Source organism: Callospermophilus lateralis, chromosome 11 (assembly GCF_048772815.1).
Source record: "Callospermophilus lateralis isolate mCalLat2 chromosome 11, mCalLat2.hap1, whole genome shotgun sequence".
Taxonomy (NCBI): Eukaryota; Metazoa; Chordata; class Mammalia; order Rodentia; family Sciuridae; genus Callospermophilus; species Callospermophilus lateralis.
The window spans coordinates 34,389,618-34,414,716 of record NC_135315.1 but is presented as its reverse complement, the minus strand read 5'-3'; the positions used below and the strand labels follow the sequence as shown (position 1 = coordinate 34,414,716).

The 25,099-nt window shown below is 51.2% G+C and overlaps 1 protein-coding gene across 6 annotated transcripts in view; it reads left to right on the top strand.

Annotated features, from left to right (window-relative positions):
• Positions 1-21,199, top strand: part of Bcas3 (BCAS3 microtubule associated cell migration factor) — a 582,041-nt gene extending 560,842 nt beyond the window's left edge. For 2 of the 6 annotated variants that reach the window (XM_076870604.1, XM_076870603.1), the window contains 2 exons: positions 8,533-8,598; positions 20,394-21,199. In XM_076870604.1, coding sequence (XP_076726719.1) covers positions 8,533-8,598; positions 20,394-20,542 — 215 coding nt within the window. In that variant the 3' untranslated portion in view covers positions 20,543-21,199. Of the gene's footprint in view, positions 1-8,532; positions 8,599-17,091; positions 17,183-20,393 lie in introns of all 6 variants that reach the window. The other 4 variants (XM_076870608.1, XM_076870606.1, XM_076870607.1 and 1 more) reach the window with 2 other exon arrangements.
• Positions 21,200-25,099: the final 3,900 nt, after the last annotated feature.

Genomic DNA, 25,099 nt, shown 5'->3' with positions numbered 1-25,099 from the left:
CTTCTTGGTGGCTCATAGGACAAACACATAGGGTGACATCGAGTGTTTGCCTCTGCTGGGTACCCTGATGTACCAGAGATAAGTCAGTTCCTTTAATGCCTCCCAACAGGCCCTTCAGGTGATAGAGCAACCAGGGCTGATGCTTCTTTATCAAAGTAGGAGCGAAGCACAGAGGCCAAGTGGAAACTTGCTTTTATGACCCCTGACCTGAAGCCTATTGTACACGTGCTTGCTGCTACATAGGTTTAGCTAGTGCCATGCTGGAGAATGATTAACAAACAGCTCTCTAAAGAGAAGCTAGCCAGCCCTGCTTTGTGGCTTTCTGTAGTGTAAAAACTCCTAACAGTGCCATTTTCAAGCTATCAACATTATCAGGCTGCTAGCCAAATTCCAGAGAAGGAACCAGTCAGCTAAGCTAACCTGTACCATAGGGCCAAAGAGCTCTCCCAGAAGCAAGGCAATATCTTTTAAAACCCATTGTTCAAAGAAGGGGGGTGAGGAGCTGTTGGTCACAGGATACAAAGTGTTGGTTGGATAGGAAAAAAAAGTTCAAGATCTATTGTACAACTATTCTCATCATTTATTAGTTTATATCAATGTGTGATATTCTTGAAAACGGCTAAGCCAGCAGATTTTAAGTGTTCTCACCACCAAAAAAAAAAAAAAAAAGGTAAGTATGTGAGGCATTTCATGTGTTAATTAGCTCAATTTAGCCATTTCACAATGAATATATGCAATTTTTGTTAATTAAAAATAAATTATTTCTTAAAGTAGTCTGCAGATCCTCAGCTCCATCATCATTCAGAACCTGATTAGAAATGCAGAGCTGGCTAGGGATATAGCTCCGTGGTAGAGCACAGGCTTAGCACATGTGAGGCCCTGGGTTCAGTCCCCAACACAGCCAAAAGAAAAAGAAATGCAGAGTCTTAGGCCCCATCCAGTCCAATTCCATCAGCATCTGCATTTGATTTGGGTTTTGTTTTGTTTTGTTTTTTTCCTTTCAGTGCTGAGGCTAGAACATAGGGACTTGCACTTCTTGCTCTGTACTAAGTTACCCCTGCAGCCTGGTATCTACATTTTAACAAGACTCCCCCACCTCCATGCATATTAAAGTTTGAGAAGATCTGTTTTAAAGCATGGCTTATCCATAGGCAGGTGTTATGTTACTTCAGTCCTCTGTGATGGCTGCTGAGCAATTGGTCTAATTAGCTCACATATGTGATTTGCAAGCCCAGCTCTAACATAACTAGCTGAATTGCTTTCTTTCTAATGTCCTTACACCCTTCACCCCTGTTACCCTTCCATTGTCCCATTCAGCAAAACTACAATTTGAGGCCAGTCTAGCTGTACTCTTATAACCTGGATTGCTAAAGAAAAAAATCATATATTGTTCAGATTGGTTCCTCTACAAATATGAAGCCCCTTGCCACTGAGCCCTGCTGTGTATTTCCTGATCACAGTTTGCACCCATCTTTGCAGCACCAGTGCCTAGAACAGAGTCCAGCATGTAGTAGATGCATAGCAATTATTTGCTGGGTGAAGTCTTCTGCATTCCACCTGGGTGCCAGCAGTTCTGCCACAGCCTCAGCCTGCTGCTGATGGCTTTTGGCCTATTTGTATTCTTGGTGAGATTCCCCAGCATTGAGGGTGTGCGTTTTATTTTGGATACCTTTTTCCTATTCTCATCATTTATTAGTATGGTCAGAGAGCTTAGTTAGTCCCTCATCTTTGAAATCAGTTTCTTTCCTTCTGTATTGATTCTATTTCAAACTTACCCATTCATCTCTCTTTCCCCACCTTTTCCTCTCAGAGAGAAATGGTGGCCATCATTTGAAAAATCTCTCAACTTCTTGCCACCCAGATCCTAAGCATTCCTGCATCAACTGTCCCCTCTCCTCCTGTGGCAGAGAAGGGACTGTCATTGCCCCCAGCCTGCCCTGCCACAACTGTTCTCCCCAAAGTCACCTGACTTCCAGGTACCTCAACCCTAGCCCTGTGAGCTGCCCCCTCTTTCTAAAAGCACTGTCCCAGGGACACCTGCTGCACCACAAGCTCCTGGCTTTTCTTCTGCCTCTGGCTACTTCTCAGTCCCTTTCCTGGGTTTCCCTTCCATGTTGTCCTTAAGGCTATCTTGGCCCCCATCTCCTTCAGTACGTGGCAATCTCTGCCTCCGTGGCTTCAATTATTATCCATCAACTGATGGTTTCCAAATAATTTCCAAATTGGCTTCTCTTCTAACCTCCAGGACTACCTATCCAGTTACCTACTGATGAATCCACATTTAGCTGAAAATTGAACTCCTCTCACCTCACCCCTACCTTCTCCAAGTTCACCCCATCTCAGTGTGTACAGAGTCATGACCAACCACTGCCCTCTCTCCAGACCTGCCTCTTGCTGCTTTGTCAAGCTCCAGCCTCACTGAATCCCTGAGGGCTCTCAGCACATGGGAGCTCTCTATGCATATTTTTCCTTTTGCCTGGAATGCTGTCCCCCAAAGCCCCCTCCCCTCACGATCATCCTCCTCAAAATAACTTGACTAATTCCTTCTTAGCAGACATTCCTTTCAATATTGCCTTTCTAGAAAAATAGAATTTAAAAAAAAATAAACAAAACACTGACTTATTCCAATTGTTTTCTGTCTAGGTAAAGATATAACTTAATACCAAAAAAGGGGTTTTAAATAAGCATCTGGGTATGCATTAAGTACGTTTTCTCTTTAAACTTTGACCTTTTTGCCAGGTGTGGTGGCACATGCCTGTAATCCCAGTGACTTGGGAAGCTAAAGCAGGAGGATCACAAGTTCAAGGCCAGCCTCAGCAACTTAGTGGGATGCTGTTTAAAAAAAAAAAAAATCTTTTTTTTTAAAGGGCTGGGGGTGGAGCTTGGTGGTAGAGCCCTGGGTTTAATACCCAGTATTCCCCTAAGAAAAATAAAGAAAAAAAGGAGAAAAAAAAAAAGAGAAGCATAAACTTTAGCTCTTTTGATTACTAGTTAAAACTTATGTCTCTTTTTTGCCTTCTCCCACATCTCATGTCAGCAGCCCAGGCCTCCTGCACAGGTCCCAGCCCCTGGTTAAATACTGTGCCCGCATCTCTGTGGCAGGCAGCCTACGTTTGCTACTGTTGACTCCTTAGAGCTCGTGAAGTCAGCTCTCAAGGTCATGAAGGACTGTCTCACCCCAGCAACTGTTGTTTCCTGCAGGCCTGGACTCTCTGTTCCTTTCTCCTTTACAGCCCTTTATGGTATTAAAGGCAGGGGAGGGACTCCATCTTTTTCTGTCTACCATGTCCTTAACGGTCTCTGTTCTTCTAGCCCAGAAGCACTGTTTCCTGGGAACCACACTGTAGGCTCAATCTTTGCCTCTTAACCTTCTGGCAAAATTTCCTGACTCGATTCACCCAACTATTTAGACCTTCCCAAAACAACATTACAAGCAATGATGCATTCTAGTATTTTCTATCATTGTTTTTAAATACAGTCATGAGGCCTGGGGATGTAGCTCAGTGGCAGAGTGCTTGCGGAGCTCACAGGAGGCATTGTGTTCGAGAGCCAGCACTGAAAAAAAAAAAGAAAGAAAGAAAAGGTGGTCACAACTCACTAAAATGATTTCATAACCCTTCCATGAATTGTGATCTGCCATTTGAAAATCAGTGCTCTAGCTTATTCTGCTAAATCCTCTGAGTTTTCTGGTTGTTAATTACTCAGCAGAAAAGCCTGTAAGATTATTTCAACTAAAGCCCTTCCAAAAACTTCTGTCAGAATCTACTTTTATTTATTGAAAGAACTGAGCCTTTTTCCTTCCTAACATGAAAAACACATTTTAAATATTAGACACAGTTTTTAAAATGGTTATAGGAAGTTTCAGTAAGATAATTAACAAGTATCTGTTGATTGCCTGTGCTTTGCAATAGATAACCTAAAAGCAGTATTTCTATGTGTGCATGTGTGTATACATGCACACAAGCACACACACGCTAATAACATCCTTAATTTCATGACTATAGAAATTAAAATCCCAAAAGGTGGTAGCTTTTGTGATTGGAGTTGATTAGGCACGAACCCTAAACCAAAAAACAGCCCACCCGCTGTCCTACCTCTAGGATTAGCAAGTTCGGTGGGCCTTGGATCTCCTGCTTGTCCTACTGCTGAGGACTGGGAACATTTTTGTGCATTTCTAGGAGGGACTGTATAAGTCCCTCCTTACCATCACAAAGTACCACAAAATCAGTTGATAATAATTGCAGGCACCAGGGCTGTGAACTAATTCTCTGATTTTTCAGACATTCCTACTCACAGGTCAACCCCTGTATTCAAAGCAAATAAAATCATCAGTGTTCATCATAAAAACTATTTGACCACATTGGATTTTGCAGACATTTCGGAGGATGTGGCAGTTGTTAGGATTTTCCCTTCCGCAGATGAAAAATCTGCAACTCGGAGAGAAGAACTCTGCCCCATCTGCTTGTACCTAGTGATCTTTTACCTTGCAAGGCTGTGGCAGGAGGAGCTGGCAGTGAGTGTCTGGGCACCTCAGGTCCCTTTCCCAATGCTGAAATTTTCTAAGGGAGGCCCGCTTCCTATCCTAAACAAACCTGGGAACTGAAAATGCCACTTTCACAGAGGCCAGGGTGACAGTCCCTGCCTCACACAACCACCAGGCTGCTTTGATTTTCCCATAGAATCTTCTGTCCTGTCATTCTACAGCCTCTGAGTTGAAATGGTGTTCCCCATACCCTGGGAAAGGTCACCATGTCTTGGCCTCCTGAGAGCAAGAATATCTGTTCTCCCTAATGCCTGATGTGGCAGCACAAAAGATCCAGTATTTAGTCTTTTATTATTATTTCAGTCTTACCTCTCCAGCTTCCTGAATCCCTTCCCTACTCTCAAAATGGGAGAAGATGATCCCTATAATCAGACTTTCTCACTTCCTCAAGGCATAGCTTCTGGCTTGGTCTTGCCAAAGACTCAGGGCTTCTCTGGTTAATATCCTTGAATGCCTGCTGCTCCTAAAATGCCTCCTCTTGCCTCAAGACCAGGTTCCTTGGCCAACATTGTCACCATCCAAGGAATTTAGCCAGGAACCTAGGGCCTTTCCTTTGCTTTCTCTAAATGGGCGTGGTTTTTTTCTTCTTTCTACAACATTTACAAAAATGCTTTCAGTGTCTTCTCTCAGCACTCCTCCGTGTCCGCATGCACTCTCTCTGTGGTCACAGCAGGTAGGCCAGCAGGCTCTCTGTAGGCATCTGCCATGTTACCAGGCTGAGGAAGAATAAGTAAGCCCTGGTTCCCACCTTTGAAGAGATGATAGCCCTGAAGGAGGCAATAGCGCTGACCTAGAGGTCTGTTCTCTGACTCCTAATCCCAGCTTCCCACCAGGGCCCCGTCAGATGCACTGGACAAAGCAGAGGTCAGTCTTATTCAACTGCCCACAGGGCATGTTCTTTCTAAGATGCAAAAAAAGAAACTCTAAACTTCTCAGCAATGGATGTCCTTACTGCTGAGGGTGGGAGAAGAGAGTAAGCCCCCCGACACACAGGGCCTCTCAGAGATAGAGCCCAGTCCCACAAGCAGTCCACAAGCAGCCCTGCTCAGGACGGGAGGGAGCAGCTACTGAGACTGTGGGAGAGTGGTGGCTGCAGCAGGGGTGGCCTTGTGGGTGTTGCTATTTGTGTCTCAGTTCAGTGTCAGATTGCCTGTTCCTAGCTATTTTCCACTGGTAGGAAAGGCCAAATCTGAGAGTCCTTTCAGTTTCCAACACCCAGCTACTGCCTCTGGGAAGAATGTTTGTTTTTCCTTTTTGGTGGGATTTGGAAGCTGTCATCAAGAAGTGGGGGAAGTGTGACCCTAGGCCTTTCCCTCTCTGGGTTCAATTTCCTCCTCTCTTAGACGATGGAGAGGGAACCAGTAAATATGGTAAGCGTTAGCCTCCTATCCCGTGGAGTGCTGGCCACTGTCCTATAAGGACTTTGCACTAAGCACTTTGTATCACCTCACTTACCCTCACAGCAGCAACCGGGGCCACCCAGGAGGCTCCTGTGCTTCAGACTCTGCTTGCCACCTAAGTGTCTGCTGATCCTCCCAGCCCTGGCAGGTAGACAGATGGCCTCTCCAACTTTCAAACAGAGAACTAAAAGATCTGAAGTAAGATCATAACCAAATGATGTGGGGTTAAAGTGGGATATCTAGGAAGAGCACCCAGTTCTTCACATCCTGCTGGTATCTCCTGACAAAAGATGACCCACCCTTTTCACAAAGTAGAAGTTCCCCAGGGAAGAAGGGAACTTCCATTTTCAAGGAGGTTCTGCTCTGACTGTTGTCTCACTTTCGTAGTCAGAAAGTGCCTGGGGTCTCCACATTCACACCAGGCTCCTTGCCCTTCAGTTTCCCCACCACCATGCAATGACCCCCACCTCTGTCGAGTCTGCTCTTTAGGCCCCTCCTCTGTGACGCCTTCCCTAATCATGTGTCTCTCTCTTGTCCGTGCCACCTGCTCACAGGACACGCAGCCATGGGCAAGTAGCATCTGTTGCCTTTTCCATTAACTGCCAATGGCAGGTTCCCATCTATGTGCCATGGGGGATAGGACCAGCTCTGGTGGTCCCTTCAGCCCCTCCCTCACCTGTAGTGACATCAGTTTTGTCTAGACCCAATTCTGGTTCTTTGGGTCAAGGATTCATCTCTGTTACCTTTAACCACTGCCTGGAAGCTGAGCCCAGCATCCAGCACTGGGACAAGAGCCAAGCTGAAACTCAGTTAATGTTTGTTGAATGACTGGATGGGCTTTTTGTGGCCTCAGAGAGGTAAATGAAAGCCAGGCAAAGCAATGGGAATAATTGTTATACTTAAAAGACACACTTGTTAGTTTTGGGTCAGGTCTCAGCTCTGATTTTTTTCTCTCTCCCCCCACCCCCTCTCTTCTTCTCTCCTCTGGAAGCTGAAGCAAGATGTAGAACTGTAGTGGGACTTAAGGGCTGCAAAGCTCCTTGCACATTTCCTAGTTCCCCAAAGTCTATTTTACCTCCTTTACTAAGGCGCACTGATACTTGTCAATAAGGAGGAAGTGCCGGTGTGGCCTCCTTGGTGATCCTTCCTAGTCTCCTTTCCAGGTGTTTACCCCATCATGGAAGTGAGAGTGACTGGGGAAAACACAGAGGCTTGGACAACCAGTGGGGGAGGCTGTCAGACCCCAGAGCTAGGGCCCTGGTCTGAAGCATTAACACAGGTAAATGGTTAACCAAAGGGAGGATTTTTCTCAGTGCCTCCTTCTCTGCCAGAGAACTCACCTTTAATCATTGGCCCTTCTGTGAGGTGTGAACAAGAGGAGTGCAGGCATGGATGGTTAAATGCCCACCTTTTCCTTCTGCCCTCACCTTTTCAGAAGGTGGTGGGTCTCATACAGACAGTCCCCAGGTACCATGGCTGGAAGGAGGGACAGATGCACACGGACACAGAAAGCAAAGTTGAAAATGACTCCTGACCTCTCAGAAAGTGGCGCCTTGGCTCTGAGATTCAAGAATGAGAGCAAGAAGGCCAAGCCACACAGCAGCCTGATTGCATTTAACAGAGGACATTTTAGAGTGCCCACACCAGAAACCACTGCCCTACCTCTGACTTTTGGAGATTTCTGCTCTCTTTCCTGTTCCTAAGGACCTGCAGGCCCACTGCCTAAGACATTTTTAAGTTTGCTAACAGAATATCCCTGTGCCAGGCTGCCTAGACCTCCCGGGTTGCCCCCACATACGTCTTATGTAGTGTAACTCCATGCTTGCAGTTCCATCCCTCTGTGCATTTAATGGAGTTTGGGGAGAATCACCATCTGGTTGCTTCATTTGTTCAGGCTGATTTTTTCTATTTTGTGCCCCCTGTGCTCATTTTACTGGTACCATTCACTCATCTCCAGACCCAGCTGACCAGGACCAGCATGCCATCTCCACTTTGATGTATATTCCTGCTTGGTGCAGTCCTTAGAGTGGGTTGGGGAAGTAGAGGCCAAGCCTTCCAGGGATCCTGTCTCCATTAGCAGGGGTTGGTCCTTGGAAGGCTTGGTGCATCTTTGGTTTCATACTTTATTCATCCCCAAGCCACTGAGAGCTAAATATGAGCATATCGTTAATACATTCGAGCACATCTCCATGATCCTTCCCCTAAGCAGCCTAGCCACTCTGCCAAACAGCTTTGAACTTCAGACCTGATTCTTAAATCCATGGAATCCAAGAGGGGGAAGAGAACCTGGGGGGGCCACCTGAGAAGCCAGCTTTGCCTCCACCTCCTTCCCTACTCCAGACCTGCGCCGCAGGCCTGGATATAGAAACTTGGTTGACTGGACTTGGGAGGAGGAAGAAGGGAAGGGTGACAGCAGTTCAGGCTACTGAGAAATCTGTAAAGCCCAGATACGCTGCGCCTCGGAACAGACCGTGACCACCACCTGCAAAGCTCTCAGTGGTCAAACCTGATTTTGATATCTACTCAATCTGTGCTCTTAAAAGTCCATTGTGTGATCCTCTTTAAAGAAATATTTTATTTTCAATACAGACACAGCCCTTGAAGTAGCAGTAAAAAACATCACCCCTGAGAGACACATGGCTGTGAAGTGTTTGGGTATGTAACCTGCCTTTGCCCACACGGAGGGCTTTATCCCGCTGCTCTCTGTGTCCTCAAGTGGGTGCCCTCTTACCCGCTGTGGGCTTCTGGAGACACTGGAGTGAAGGCAAGAGGTCACCTCAGACAGGAGGTGCCTTCTGCAAGGGACTGCTGTGGGATGGGGAGTAGTTGCTGTCCTTCACCCAACAAGAGTTTCTTTGAGAATGCCACTCCCTGCCCCCCACTCTGAAGATGGAAGTCAAATTTTCGGACTCTGCTGTGCAGAGCAGAGAGGTCACTAGGCTCTAATGCATTTACCATTGACTGCCCCTCTTGTAGTGCGTCTATTAGTGAGTAATTTGATTTGTACCTATTCATTTGCAGTCCCTGCAGGAGCCTGGAGCTGGCCCCTGGTATAATTGGTGCTGTCTCTATTTTTACATCATTAGATTAGCCCCGACTCCTGGCCACTTGTTGTCTGCGCTTGTCTGTCCATTTATACAACCTAATGTAACACAAAATTCATTACTGATCACATTACTTTCAACTCTGAAGCCAGCCTCGTGATAAACATTTGGTTAACCCCTTCCTACCCACGGGAGGGCTGACAGAACAAATGCACTTCTACTCGACAGGCAAATCGATATCTTAATACACCAAAGTGGAATTGCATTTCTAGATTTGTTATTCCTCCTGGAGGAACAAATGGAAAGGCTCATCTGAGCGAGCTGAATTGAATAATGAATAGCGCCCAGGCACCAGCAGCCAGTCTGTGGACGCAGCACAAAGGCACACCCGGCACCAGCCCAGCCTCTCTCATCTGGGCAGGCGGCAGGGCAGCAGCTCGCCCGGATCCTGGTTCTCTCCCCACGGCCACCTGTGGGCTTGACAGCACAGGTTGGGACCCTCTGGGGGTCAGACACCTTGCCTGACTCCATTCCTTTTGCTAGGTTTGGCCTAGGACAACTGGACCAAGAAGTGGGTTGGTTTCCTTAAAACCTTATTCACTAATATAAGGCTCCCAGACGCGTGGCAGTGACACTAGGTGCCACTGGTTAAATCCATTGCTAAGCCTTCATATTTGAAAACAGTTATAAAAACTGTTAGTGTTTAGAGCCAGGTCAGTGAAACCAGGATCGTTTGGTTCTCATGAGCCTCTGTGTGTGTGTACACACACACTCATGTGCATGTGTGTGCTCTCTCCCTGGGTAAGCATTCCTTGGCACATAAATGCCATGTGTGCCTCTATGTAGTTCCTGTCGTCTGGTAGGAGTGTTTGTGAGCAGCAAGTGCTAACACAGGAGCTGGCCAGGAGTCTTAAAGAGCTTTATTGAATCTTGACTATTTTGCCCTACCCCCCCTTGTTCAGCCCACACCCACAATAAGTCATTAACTCACAAGATAGTATGTTTCAAAAGAAAAAAATGCCCCCACTTATTAAGAAACACTCATAAAGCCTATACCACAGTGATTAGAAAAATAGGCATAGAGGAAATAGAATGGAACCCATTACCATGAAAGTCATAAATCCCTAAGTAAAAAGAAAGCATAAACTAGAGACACTTGGGTGGGAAGGGAAGCTGGGAAAAGCAGCCCATCCCGGGAACATTCTGCTTGACCTTGTGGAAGTCCTGAGCAGGAGGCTGAGGAGAGGCACCGGGGAGGCACTGAAGCTGAGGTTAGTGGTTAGTGACTGTCCTTCCAATTGACAGGACACCCTCCCTCTCAGAAAGAACTGAACCTTGGACCCTGCTGTCCCTTCACCTGTTCAGAGCCCTCACAGGCCAGAAATGACAAGCACTCCTGTGAGACATGGAGTCCTAGGGAGTCCTTGAGAGGGCTCTGAAGCCACTCTTGTCCTTGTCTGTAGGTGGTTCCTCCTCCCTGTATGGTGGGTGGGGAGTAAGAAGTTTGGCAGAATTACCTCACTCTGCCCTGGGCAATAGGGTCGGGCCAGGGCACGGGCAGCTCCTTGTCCCAAAGTCTCCAAAATCATAGCTCCCAAGCACTTCCCATTGTAAGAAGCTGTGAAGAAGGGCGTCCCTGTGGTGGGGTACTATAAGACCCCCGTTATCTCAGCAGTAGAAGGAATCTGGTGTCACTGAGGTGAGCCCTGGCACAGTGGCTGTCTCCTCAAGGTTGGGGGAGACCCTTTCAGGAAGAGTGGGGTCAGGACCCTCCCCCAGCCACCCACCCCTTAGAGTGCTGACTCTGCTCAGCTTTGGCCTCCACTGGTAACCCTCTCAGGTGGGTGAGTGGAGCAGGGTGGGGGCCTCTGCCTGCCCCTCGCTGGCCCCAGCCCCATGAACTCTAGAAAACAGATAAGAGCCCAGAACAGGACAAACCAGTGGCAGGGAAGAGAGCGAGTCTGCCGGCAGAATGAGGGGCTGTGATTTCTTAACCTTGTTGGAAAAGGGGGAAAGCCACATCTTACCAAGCTCTTCCGCTGCGTCGTAGAGAATTTAATTACGTTTGGACATTTGAATGAGAACCAGATGTGGCTCTGGCCCCGCCGGCCAGCAACGTTCAAAGCACAGTGTCTCTCCTGTGGCCTGCAGGCCCTGTGCTATCTCACAAGGCTGCAGGCTAGCTCAGGAGGTCCCCTGCCTGGGAGCTGGGGTGGGGGTTTCCAAGCTTCGTGGCTGGACTTCAGGGAACCGGCAGGTCAAAGCCAGTTGCCAGGCACCTGGTTCCCAGGGAGATTTTCCAAGCTCTGTTTCCTCTTCTGAACCACAGGCCGTGGGCATGAGTGCCGTGTCTGAGGCTCCTCCTGGCCCCTCATTAGAACCCAACACAAAGAAGTCAAGTCAAAGCCCCCAGCTAGACACCTGCCAAGCCCACAGGCATGTCTGCTGTGCGGCTCAGCTCTCGGTCAGCCTGAAAAGGCCAAGGCTCTGTCCTCAGTATTGTGTTAAGGACCTGGATGGCTAGGAAAGACAGTCAGCTCCCCCAGATGAGCTGTGCGGCTGCAGGGGCCCCTACTGCTGGAGAATCTCCCATCCAGTGTCTCTACGTGCACTGTGATTCTTGGCGCCCCATTACACTCTCTTCTCATTAGAGGTTTACACACCCAGTGAGGTCCCCAGAGCACATCCTCCCCGTCAACAGATGCCGAAGCAGATGAGAAGCAAAGTGATTTGCCCAGGTCATTCAGCACGTCTGTGACAACACGGGGCCAGAGCAATGTCTCAGCCTCCTCCGCAGCCCTTGTCCTCCTGACCATCCACAGGGAGCTCTGTCAGGGCTTCTCCTGCATCTCATTGACTTGAGGCCTGGCTTCAGCCAGTCATCAGACCCCTCAGACCTGCAGGTGTGAGCTGGGTCAGCTTAGCTGTTTTTGTCCCCACATACAGTATGCTGTGACAGGATCTATTCTGCCTTGGCCAGGACTTAAGAGTTCTAATATGATGGACTCTGAGAAGGTCACAGGGCATAAGGTACCAACCAAGGTGGTCTGGACAGGTGATCTTTCTGCCATCTCCTTTGAAGCTGAGATGTGGGGAGGCTTGGATGGTGTGAGTTTCCTGAGAGTGGAGCGTGACTGATTCAATTCTTTTCCTGCCTAGGATTGAGGTGGCAGTCTGGATGTTGTTGGGAGGGGACCTAGGAAAAGGAGCCAGACCCTAATCTGGCCAGTGCTTCAAAGGCTGTGAAGGAGAGTCCAGGGCTCTGCCTGGAACTCTGCCCTGCATGTGTGTATATGCGCATGTGCATACACACACACACACAGTGGCAGCTCCAGCAGAGAGGGGATAGGGGTCATAAGGGACAGGCCTGGTGAACATGGGGCAGGACTCAGAGTGGCCTCCCTCCTGATCTTCTGAGTCCTTATTCTTCAGCCTCCCTCCCTCCCACTCTCTTTGCTACTTTTATTGCCCCACATTCCAACATCTCCTGTCATAGTGCCCCTGTCCCTACTGGCCCCACAAGGGATTTGAAGGTCTAAGCTACTTCCCACTGTCTAATGGCCTGCTGTAGTGAACAGGGTTCCTAGGAGCCTGAGAACCTTTCCTCTTTGGCTGTCAGAGGGCAGAGGGAATGTGGAAGAAAGAGTCGATCATTTTGCCCAGTTTCTCTGGGTGGAAACTAAGGAACAGAGTGGCCTTCGCCTGCCCATCTCACAGTCTGCTTCATCATCATCCTTTCCTAGTGTTGATCACCACTTTTACCTTCTAGGGTCAGGGATACCCAGAAGCATCTAAAGTCTTCTAGGCCTTTAGTTCTCCCCTTGTGGCCAAGAGAAGCAGTTCCCAGATTCCTCAGCTGAAAGCAGCCAAGATTTACAATCACTGTTGGCAGCTGATCGTGGAGGCAGGGGTGGCAGGAGAGGCTGTGGAGTCTTGACTTCATTCCGTCACGATGTTCTGGCCATAGTACCTGAAGGAGTCATGAACAAAAGCTGGGCAAGGAGAAAGAGTATACTTGGCAGGCCCCATGGGTTGAAAGAGACTCCAGCCAGGAAGGACCCAAGCTGCAGCCCTTAGGCAGGTGTCACAAGCACTCAGGAGTGCTAGGCTGTGTGTGGTGGGACACCGGAGGTCTGTGGCATCGGTTTGCCAGGGGTCTGAACTCAGACCCTGGGTGGTAAGCCCAAGAGAGCGCAGGCTAGAGCCAGGCCTGCTTCCTGGTTCCAGCAGCACAAAGCAGGATTCCTGTGATCAGAATAGGAGGAGCCTTTTCATCCTCACATCAGCTTCCAGAAGCTGCCCCCTTCCCATGCCTGGCAAGGGAACAAAAGCCCCTCCCTGCTGGAGGAGAAAGATGACTCCTGTCTCAGACCTCTCTAGCCCCAGCCCCAGCCTCCCAAGACCTCCTGGGAGTGGACAAAGAGAACCCCTAGTCTGTTGGCATCGCTGTAAGTTCTGAAGCCTGAGTTAGATTCCTGAGGGGGAAGCCTGGAGAGGGCATGAGGAGGGAAGGCGTAGGAGAGCCAGGCGGCTCAGAGGTGGGTATGCAGAGTTCCAGAAAAGTGAGGCCTCCCTGTAGGCTGCCTCCTTTAACTGCTGCACTTTTAACCTCCTAAAAAGTGCCTTGGGGGCTGAGGCTGGCTCCTGCCTGAGTGTGGTCTCTGACAGTGGAGCAGTCTAAGCCTGCTCCATCCTGGTCTCTCTGAACAGGCCCCCCACTTCCTCAGCCAAGATACAGTAGCAGTTTCTAGACCCTGGACTGGTATAAGACAAGCAGCCCCTAGCCATGTCTTCCAGGGTCACCTTTTCTAGCTAGCATCTGGGCCAGCTCTCCAGGTTCTAGCCCCAGGAAGCTTCTGACCCTGCTTAGCCCCCGCAAGATGTACTCACACACCCCCATCCCCTAGCCCTTCTCTCTCCAAGTGTCATTTTGCATAGCTGGTTCCGGGGCCTGTAAGCAGGCCTCTTGCTGACAAAATTGCTTGCTTAGGACAGACCCCATTTGAACCAATTTGCAGGACGTATTGACAGTCCTGTGGTCCCCTGGTGTCTTTACCATATACCAAGGGAAGATGCTGAAAATTCTAACTCCTTTTTTTTTTAATATTTATTTTTTAGTTGTAGTTGAACACAACACCTTTATGTTATTTATTTATTTTTATGTGGTGCTGAGGATCGAACCCAGGGCCTCACATGTGCTAGATGAGCACTCCACTGCTGAGCTACAACCCCAGCCCTAAAAATTCTACCTTCTTAAGGAGAGAACTACATACACAGACACCCCTGACTCCCTAACCAAAACCCTCAAGCAGAAGGGTTGTTTTGTCTGTTGCATTCCTCTGAGCCAGGCAGTGGGCAAGACAGAGCAGTGTGGCTGGCCACTCTGTTTTTCTTTTCAAAAGGGAAAAAAAAAAAAAAAAAAAAAAAAACAATGCCAACAGCCCAGCGTCCCAGGCAAGGGTCTCAGCCACAGCCCCTGCTAATGTGGGAGAACTGGGAGGTAGATGCAGGAGAGAAAAATCAATGCATGTCAACAGGACTGGAAATTTATTTTCCATCTTGGAAGAGGGTGTTAGCAAAGAGGAAGGAGGGAAATGAAAAGCTGTAAACACATATCTGCCATCTACCTCCCTAGGCTATTTCTAGATTAAAAAGAATCTGCCCCAGGCTCCAGTGGGGGACTGAGGTGGTAGGGGCCTGGGTGGCAGAGGCACCTGCTGGGGAAGGAGACAGGGGAGGGACCTTGAAGTCCTGTGGATAATCGCAATGACTAATTCGATTGCAACAATAATAGTAACTCACATTTGCTGACTGGAATCTTTAAGCACTTTGTGATGCGCTCTACATGCATTATTTAATTTCATTCTTACAACCAGGCTATGAAGCAGACATTGTTAGCCTCACATTCAGGAACCTTGAGGCACAGAGACTTGAGTAATTTGCCCAGTCTCCCAGAAGCAGATGGCGGGAGCCTGCACTCTCAGTCTCTTCCCTAGACTGTTTCCACTAACCTGCGCAGAACCTTCCACTAACCTCCGCCCACCTTCTCATCCTGGTAGAGGTTGTGGGTGGGGAGTGGACAGTCGGGGCAAGCCTCCCCCACCCCAGCATAGCCGGAAGTGGGCGTGGCTGTGGGACAGGCAGACTCCTCTCACAAGATCTAATCCCACTCCCACCAGGCAGCGTGGGTGGTTAGTTTAGGACTGGGGTGTGCGGCTGCAGCCAGGGCCCAATAAAAGTGCTCTGCTAATCCCTTTAATGAGCAGCATCTTGACGCTCACAGAGCAAGGCTGGCTAGAGCCTTGGAGGAAACTGGAGGGGTCGGGCAGTAGGCGCTGCTCCTTTTGTGGTGGCGGAAGTGCCAGGGCGGCCCCGAGGCTGAGCCTGAGCCCGCGTCCAGGCACCCTCTTTCCAAACACGCAAAGCACTGCTCTCCCTGACCCCCAGAAACAGACTTCGTTCCAAATCCCCTAGAGAGATTCTCCACGGTGCCCCCGGGGTCTGAGGGTTGGCCTGTCCAATGAACACCCAGGCCAAGGTTGGACTTCAAAGTGTGGGCCTCTGCTGGGGTCCCCTGCCCACTTGGGCTTCCCCAGCTTGTCCCAGCTCTCACTCGGGCCTTGTGCCCTCAGCAGCTCACACCCTTGCCAGGGAATGAGGAAATCAGAGACCACAGTGTTCGGTTATGTGGCTGGTGTACCATCTGCCCCCAGCACAACGCCGCTCACAAGCTCCCACCCACAGCTCCCAGGAGCATCTCTGCTCGTCTCTGCCGTGGTCAGGGAGGCGAGTACCCCACTGCGTGGTGAGGGGCAGGGGGATATTCAGTTGTAGGCAGTCATGTTCTACTTCCTCAGACTGAGCATGACCCTCCCTTGTGTCTTCCTCCACATACACTCCCAGGTAACCAGGGTCACTTGTACCTAAGTCCAGCCACCTCTCTCTGCTCCTCTGATACCTTTGAAGTTTGGCAGGCTGTGTAGGTGGTGGAATGAAATGAGGATCTAACTTTCTCATCCCTTTGCTTTGTAAGAGCGGAGACTCCTCCCTTTTCGTTGCTATTTCTCCCTTTGTCTCTACCCCATGTGGCAGGCCCATCCCAGCCCATGATGTGGAGGGGCAGCTGTGGGTCCAAGGCCAGTTTTCCAGGAAAAGGCAGCAGGGATGGGTGGATGTAATCCGTGGTGGGGCCAGGTTTAATGGTGCCTGGGGGTGTCAGTCAGGGTCGTGTGTCCTTCCCTGGGACCACTTCCCCTCAGGTGGTAACAAACCCCAAGGCCAGTGGCTTCCTCTTCATCCTTGGTTTTGCTCTCTGGAAGTTGGGGATTTGGCACCCACCTCCCAGGAGCACCAAGCCCCTGGAGAATGTGAGGTCACATTCAGATTTTCTTATGTCTGGTCCAGGCATTTCTCTGGGGATTACTCCTCATCCCCTGCCCCCACCTCGGGACTGCAGAACAAGCTCTCTTAGAGCTCACTTTCCCCAACAGCCAGAACCTCCATGCCTCTATCCGGGAGGCTGATGGGAATGCTCCTCCAATCGCAGAGTCGCCAACCTGCTCTCCTGGGCCCCAGCAGGTTTCTGGTGGACTCTTCCACAAGTTTATCTCCATACCAGGAGAGCTGCCCAGAGATGGGGGACTTAGGGATGGGGAGGAGGGCAGCAGCCTGTGCTGGCTGCAAAGTCAAAAGGTCCAAGTTGTCACTGGAAACTGGGCAGCCTATCTCCTCCCCTCTTCCTCTCCCCAAAACCTACCTGCATGGGGCCTCATCTGGCACTGCATGGACCATAGGTTCCCATCTTCCGCCCTTCCCAAAACTGTTCTCATGCTCAATGTGTGACTCCTCTTCCCCCACCCCCCATGCTGAAAGGGTCACAACAGTTCCATCTCTGGGACTCTCAAGACCTGTCAGTCTCCAGCTGTTCACATATGCATGTCACTGTCCTTGATTGCAGGATTCTGCTGCCAGCTTACCCTTTTCCCAGTGTGACACCCCCATGCCTCCTCACACCCTCTCCACCTGCTTGCAGAGATCAGTGTACTTCTCGATCATTGTCCATATCTTTTCCAAAAAGATTCCTCAATGCTTTTCTTTTCAAAAGGGAAAAAAAAAGGAAAAAAAAAACAATGCCAACAGCCCAGCGTCCGTGAGCAACCCAACAGTAACAAAGCATGCGTTCGGGATGGAGGAAGGTAAGGCCACATGTTTCCATTTGCCGCTTGCTCCTAGGGCTGGGCAGCTGGGATGACTCCAAGGGGGGATCCTGCGTGCACCCCTCCTTCATGCCCCGTTCTCACATGCTCCCTCTTCTGTCTTCAGTGGAAAGAAGAGACTATGGGGTTGACAGAGGCACAAAGGAAAGTACCTGGGAGACTATCCCAGGACCTTTTCCTATTGCTTTATGCTGGAAAATGGCTTCCCAGCTTCTCTTCCATGCCATTCATTCATTCATTCATTCATTCATTCCACAAGTGATTTTTGAGCACCAGCTATTTTCTAGGCTGTAGTTTTGCTGCTGGAGAATACAGAGTTAAGGCACAGACACCCCTACCCCAGGCCTCTGCACCTGGAAGGAAACACACACTTGGGAGCACTGGAGGGCCTGCCTAGGAGTCAGCATGGAGGCTGGTGGGGCACGGGGGGTTCTGCATGGGAACAGGAAGTACTCAACAGAGGAGCAGACACCCGGGCAATGCTTGGGAAAATGAGCAAACACTCTGGGGCCCAGGGAGCCTGGCAGGCTTTTCAGTCACAGGAAGTCGCAGGAGCCCAGGTCCAAGGGCCTAGAGCTGTCTACTCAGGTTCCTTACTTGGGTTCCTCAGAACAGTGTGGAATGCTGGGAGGCAGAGCATACAAGGCTGTTTAGTAGAGCTGGGGAGGTTAGACCTTTTCCTGGGGACCATGAGGGTTCACTGATGGTCTTTAAGCAGATGAGAAGCAAAAGAGATTTGTGCACAGATCACTGTGCCTTGCTGTGGGGGTAGGTGCGAGGGTGAGGTCTGGAGGTCAGGAGCCCAGGTGGGCAACACCAGGGCAGTGGCAGTGATGAGGTGTACAGGAAACAAGTCAGCAGAGCCCTGGTTACCCCAGGATGTGGGGGTGAGGGAGAGGCATGCCCATCTCCCTCTTACCCAGGCCTAAGCAAGGAGAAAATTTTGAGCTAGGAAGCTCAGGCTATACCTGGCCCCCAGAGCAGCAAATTCATTTTATAGTCACATGATGAATGTGGGGTGCGTCTGCTCAGATGTGTGGTGGGGTTACTGAGGCTGCTGAGGGTATTGCTGGGGACTGACACCAAGGGTGGTGCAGTCCCACGCTTGGTCCTGGGCTACAACTTCCTCACCTTCCTTAGTGTGGATGTGTCGCATTTTGCATCAAGACTGTTGGGACTGTCCCTCTGCTCGGAAACAGGGCCACCCTTCCCCATACTAGTGGCCTTTTCTGCTCCTTTCTTCCTCAGCCTGGTGTCCAGATCTCAAGGAAGCCTGTGCTTTTCTTGCTCCTGCCATACTCTTCTCTTGCCCTCCTGGCCCTGCTGTCAGCGCCCCCTAGTGCCAGGACAGCCGCGCAGGAGGGTATGGGCCTCTGAAACCAAGTGGTAACCTCAGAGGTCTCCCCCAAACTCTTGGCTTGCTTGTGGCTAAAGAAGGGAATGGAGGGTCTCTCTTGGAGTCTGAAGCTTTCCTATAGAATGTCCAGGGTCTACTCTTTGCTTTTCCATCCTCTCCCTCTTGTGGTGTGATAGCCTGTACCCAGGTTAGGGTGGTACTGAAGAATGAGTAACCTCCTGTCTTGTTTTTTATTCATACCCAGCTATCTCTTGACTTTCCCAGGATCAAAGCCCTAAGGGCAACTGGTGTCTCTTGGAGATCAGGGACTACAGCCAGGCCCTCAGCCTACGTCCACAGTCCCATTCCTTCCACTGCCTGCAAACTGCTGAGAGATAGCCAGTGTCCCTACATGCTCATGTCCCAGACTAGGCCCAGGTCCACCAAGGCTGTGCAGTGCAAGTGCCCCTAACATCTGACCCAGGTGTCTTCCTTGTTCCTACCCCACTCTGTGGCTGTGGCTGCTGGGCAGCCTCGGTGCTTGTCAGGGATAGGTGGCCTCCAGAGCAGGAGGGTCAGTGGTTATAAAGTTCCTGGCAAACTGGTGATGACCAGCCCAGGAGTGAAGACCACAACACACTCATTCCCTCACCAAAGCTGTACTTTGTATGGTGGAGTGGGGGCCATGCACTTGGAGCGGGTGCAGGCTAGAGATCAAGATCTCAAGGCAGACCAGGCAAGTGTAATGTTGGGCACACTATGTTGTTTCTGGTGCCTGCTTTGAGGTGGATAGGCAAGACCCCATAGTCACAGGCTGGTGTGCCTTGGAGAAGCCTAGGCTGCAGGCCGTATCTCAGGCTGGGGAAGACTCTAGAGACTGTCCAGGCATGTGTGCCCACACGAAAGAACTAACAAGGAACAAAACCCGGTCATCTGCAGAAAGCCAAGAAGTGCTTCCTTTCTCCTTGGATTCAACAAGCAGGGATCCCCATTGCTGCCTTGGGTGGGTCAGTTAAGGTGCTAATAGTTGAATGAAATGGTTCAGACTGCCGAATTCAAGATGGCAGTGTGGATGTGCAGAGGCCAGGGAAGGAGAGAGCTAGGTGCTTCCTGCATGCTTTACAAGTTGGCTAAACATGTCCATTTTGAGAGGCTTTTAGGAGATTTGAAGGCTGAGAGGAAGGGAGAAGGGAAGCACTCAGGCAAGTAGAGACCCTCTCTCCCTGGGAATAGGGCCCCCTCTAGCCAAGCATTCCCTCCTACAGGAAAACAGGACACTTTCCAGAAGGTATCAAGGATAAACCAAGGCCTGACCAGCAGACAAATTGTGTGGGTGAGAACGAGTGAACAAATAATGGCTAAGCTGGGGCGGAAGCTCCAGGGACAGGTGGGACCGGAAAGGAGAAATAGAAACAGATCAGGCTAGGAAGCTGCAGTCAGTCCTGGCTTCTCGTCACCTGTAGATCCAGGAATGCAGACGCTGTGGAGCTGGAGGAGCATGCTGGCTGAGCATGAGTATGTGGGCAGGCACTGGCCCATGCCCCATGAATAACAGTGTTGTTGACCATCAGTGTGGCAGAACTTATGGCCTAACAGGCTTCCCCACAATGAGGGGAAAAAAAGACTAAGGTCTAAAATGAGTCTGCCAGCCAAGGGGGCTTCTCCATTCCCTGGCTGAGCCTCTCTGTGACCTCTCTGCCACCTGGCCCTTCTGGGGAGCAGGTATGAGCTCCCCTACAGAAGGATGTGAGTGGACCTAGAATGGTGCCTCAAGGTGAGCAGCCTGGCCCAGGGTCTGCCTGCTCCCCCTGCTCCCTCCTCTGATCAGGCCTGGCCCTCTGCTCTGTCTTGCAGAACTTCAGCGAGAGGGAAGCATCGAGACTCTGAGTAACAGCTCAGGTTCCACCAGCGGCAGCATCCCCAGAAATTTTGATGGCTACCGATCTCCGCTCCCCACCAATGAGAGCCAGCCCCTCAGCCTCTTTCCCACCGGCTTCCCGTAGGTACCAGCAACCTGCTTCCAACTGGCCGGCCCACTCACCCACTGGAGGGAGGGGGAGAAGCCCCCCTCTGGTCCTGCCCTTCAGTCTGCTCCTCTTTCATCAACCACGTTCCCCAAGCTTAGTGACAACAATCCCCCATCCTACCTGGATTGAGAAGAGACCCTTCTCTAAAGCACCTCAGCGCATCCTGACCTCTACTGTTCCCATCAGTGGGGGCTGTGGCCAAGAAAGACTGCGGAAGCTCAGTCCCCTTCTCCATTTGCACATGATGTCCTGCATTGGATCCGCTTTTGTATTTTCTAACCATACCCACAGGGGCCTGGAACAGTGGCCAGATCTTGGGGCCTGAATGGGGAGAGGGTGGATGGTCCAGCTGGGTATTTTGGCCCTGAGTGGATAGTCTCAGCCCCAGCCCACTTCAGGCTGTGATACACACTGCCCCCAGCGTCCCTTGCTCAGCTCCCCTCCAGTATGGGGTGAACTGAGGCCCAGAGTAATAGGGGAGGATGCTTTCCCCATCAACTCATGGGAAGAATTTATCTTTCTTATCTTTAAGCCCTTTTACCCTGGTCCTGTGCTGTTCAGTGAAGGAAACTGTGGTTACTGAGGCCCTGTTGAAAAGTGCACGTCTTGTCCAATAAATCACGCTGCAATTGGTGTCCATTCCTGAGTTATTAGGGTCAGGGTCCTCGCCAAAAGCTCAACAGAGTACTGTGAGCTTGACCATGTGCCCCAGCTCCCAGTGTACCCCACATGTGCGACAGTGGGGAAGCCAGTGAGGGGCAGCCAGGGAGAGGAGGATCTGCTCTGAAGTTGGGGTGGGGCCTAATTTTAGTCCATTCTTCAAACTCTTTGCCTCTTACCAGGGCAAGTGAGTTCTGGGGGCACCAGGCATGGACCCTCCCTGTTGGAGGCCATCAAGGCCTGACCTGTATGTTGGTTACTGAGAAGAGAGCTTGGTCAAGACCCTGGCCTTGCTTTCAGGACACCTTCAGATTGCCTCTTTTCAAGGTCAGAAGATGGGAGGGCAGCTAGGTGAGGGTGGGTATCCCATGAAACCTGGCTGGGACCTTAGATGGCAAGTCCTGATTGTGTTCCCTCCCTCTTCCCTAAGTGATTGGTGACAAGGAGAAGAGGTGAGTGAATGAGAAGGTGTTGAGCAGGGCAATTGAGGCCAGTTCTAATCCCTCTTCCCTGGCCCATACTTCTGAGAGATCCCATCGAGGCCTTGGAGGATTAAAGGAAACCACTGAGCCAGGTGTGGTTTGAGGTGGAGTTTAATGGAACAGTTGTAGAAGGGTTGTGTTCACAGACAAGCAGAACTTCCCACCTTCCTCCTGGGCCCCTGCCCCCTTCATACACCCCATCCCACTCCTGGTGCCTGAGAAGAGACTTAATCAGCAGTCCCCTCCATGAGGTCATTTGGGCATGTGGGGAGAAGAGACCACATCACACTAGACTCTGTAGGCTTCTCGGTCCCTCCTGCCTGGGCTCCTGTGGAGTGAGAAACCCTGAGCCAGAGTGAGGTGTTCTGGAAATACAAGGAGGCCTGGGCACAGCCAGTGGCAGGTGCTACAGGAGTGGTAGCTTGTCCCCATTTGGGCTGCACTGGAGACACTGACATGCCAGGCATGGCCCCAGCCCCCAGCTAAGGTAGCATTTCAGTCAAAAGGGAAGAGGATGTCACCAGGCTGCCTGTGTATACTGCCTGTGGCCTGGCTCTCTGGGGCTGTGAACAGAAGTTCTAGGAAGCATGAGCCCCTTTGTACCCACCCCGGGGCATGTGGATAGGGCGAAGACCTTGCTCCCGAGAGCTCTCAGCCATTCAGGGAACCAGCAGAGCACCTTGGAGTCAGGAGTCCTCCTTGGCCCAGCCCTTCCCCTCCAGTGGGGGCAAAACAGCTGTGGCCTCCTCCAGTCAGGGAAAGTGGTGGGTGTAGGGCTGGACTTGCTGGCTGAGCTTGCAGGACAATCTGGTTATTCATCTGCTCACAGTCAGGGCAACTCTTGGAGTATGTGGGGGAAGGGGAAGGATCAGAAAGCCCAGATAAGCTGGCCCCATGGCGGCTGCCACTGGAGCTCAGGTTATCAGAAAGGCCCTGGGCCTGGCCCCTGGCTAATTGGGGAGGTTATAGACCCTGCCATAGCCAGAAATCAGCTGGAAGTGTGATCTGGGCCCCAGGGCAGGGGACCTTACAGCCCCCTGGAGCAGCCAGCCTCCTACCTCTAAAGATAACTCCAGGGCAATCTCCACCCCCTCCCCAATAGTCCCAAGAGACCTTATGATAGCATCACCTACAAGGTCATCAGAACTTGAATCTAATTATGGCTGGACCAGGTGACCTTGAGGAAGCCATGGGATCTCTCTGATTCTCACAGCACTACCTATTCAATGGGCAAAATACTATGGACTCAATCTGATGGAGGGAAAATATCTTCAGGATCCTGAAGTGGCAACTCAAAAGGAACAGCACTGTTTGGGGTTGACTTGAGGCAAAAAAAAAAAAAAAAAAATCCAGTGGTCCCAAGGCAAATTCATGCACACAGACACAAATATTAGGACCAGCTTCTCAGGAGGCATGCAGAAGTCAAGTCAGGCAGCTACCATTCTGCAGCTGGGGTTGGTTTCTCAATGCTCATCTTTTATTTTCACAGATCGGAGAATCTCTAAACTACAAAACTCTTTGGTCCCTGTTTTGCAGATGACAAGCCTGAGAAAGGCAGGGCTTTGCCTAAAGTCAGAGCCATACAGCTAGCCAGCTAAACCCTGTCTATACCTTGCTGCTTCCCATGCCCCAGCCAGTTCCCTTACAAGGACCCAAATCTGACCTGAGCTCCCTGTCCTGTGCCCCCACATAATCTTGGACTCATCCTTCTAACCCCAATGCCTTCTTTACCCCGGCAGGGCCCCTGTGTAACTGGGAAGGCAGTGCTCTCCTGCAGACCTAGACCTGGAAGCTCTAAAGACAAAGGAGAGAGCATCCTTGTATTCAAAACAAGACCTCAGGAGGGTGGAGATCCTGGAGTGTCAGTGTGACCTTGCTCTATGAGCATAAGAAGGCAGCTTGGCAGCAATGTCATTACCACCTTCTAATAAGGAGTGACTTTGGGCTTGCTCCTTTACTGTCCCAAGATTCCATTACAGCTCTGCCACCAGTAGTCATATGGCCTTGGGTGAATAAACTGCACCTCCGGGCTTCAGGGTCCTCATCTGTGGAAGGCAAGGGTGAGGGAAGAAGGGATCAGGAGCATTAGAACTGAAGCAGGCCAAGGGAAAGCTGCTGGTCAGAAAGGCAAAAGGGTGTTTGCAGGCAGGAGGCTGACAAGCCAGGCCAGGCTTGGTAGCTCATTGGCCGGCGAGGGATAGGGTGGGCAGAGATGGCGCAGCCCGAGCCCAGATTGTGCTGCCCACAAAGCTGCTCCAGAGAATCCTTGCCCCACTGCCTGCGAATCAAGAGCCTGGTGAGCACTAGCTGACTAGCCCCGCCCCTCTGTCGCAGGTGGGCTCGTCCTAGGGGCCCAGTGGGTCCTTCCGAGCTTCACCCACTCTATCAAGCCACTCAGAGGAATGCGGGTTCACGTCCCCGCGATCCCAGACACCCTCACCCTTGCTCGTCCACGCATACGCAGGTTCAAGACGCGCACCTCACTATTGTCGACCTTTATGTCCTAAGCGCACAGCTGCGACCCGCAAAACCGCGGCCCAGAGCAGTAAGTAGTCCGCAGTTCCTAGGGTAACAAGATCCCCAAACTCTGAGGAAGTCGCTTGAAGTCCGGAGGAGGCATGGCCTGGATTCCAGGCCGCACTCTCAGGTGCAGAGCGACGCCCCTCGAGGGCCAGCCAGATCCTTTCCGCCCCATAACAGCCAGGCTGGGCCTCGCCTTCCCATGAGCCTGAAAGACAAGGGACCTGGGCCACACAGACCATGGCTACGGAGGCACTTCCCAGAGCCTAACTAGAGGAAGTGGTTCCGCAGCCAGCCCTAGCACAAGACCGCAGCCACACCGCGACCAGAAGGGGGTCTAGCCGCCAGCTCTTCCCGCGTCCCCCGCCCCATCCCAGTCAGTTGGCCCGACTCTGCGCGGGGTAATTGGGGCGGGAGGGAGGCGACGGGCGGGCGGCGGCTCCAGAGAGACTGCGCGCCTGTCAGCCGCAATTTGTTTAAGTGGACGGGACAGGCCGGGCCGCTGCGGGATGGGGTCACCGAGGCCGCGGCCCACACCCCGGCCAGACCCGGGACCGCGGGGGAGCCCAGCTGGGCCGCTAAACCGGGCTGGCTGGCGCCAAGTCTCCTAGAGGCGCGGGTCTGGCAAAGAAGCCGTGGATGGGAAGCAACTCACGGGAGTGTCTTCATTCACCTCCTACACGCGCGCGAGCGTTGCTCTCCCCACCTCCACACACACACGCGCACACACACACACACACACGCGCGCACACGCACACAGACGACGTCAAGACGCACCGAGCAGCACCGCCAAAGCTTGTCATACTCATTGGACCACACAGGCCACCCGAGCTTAGCCGAGGGACATTCATATACCCCAGAGCGCCTAAGT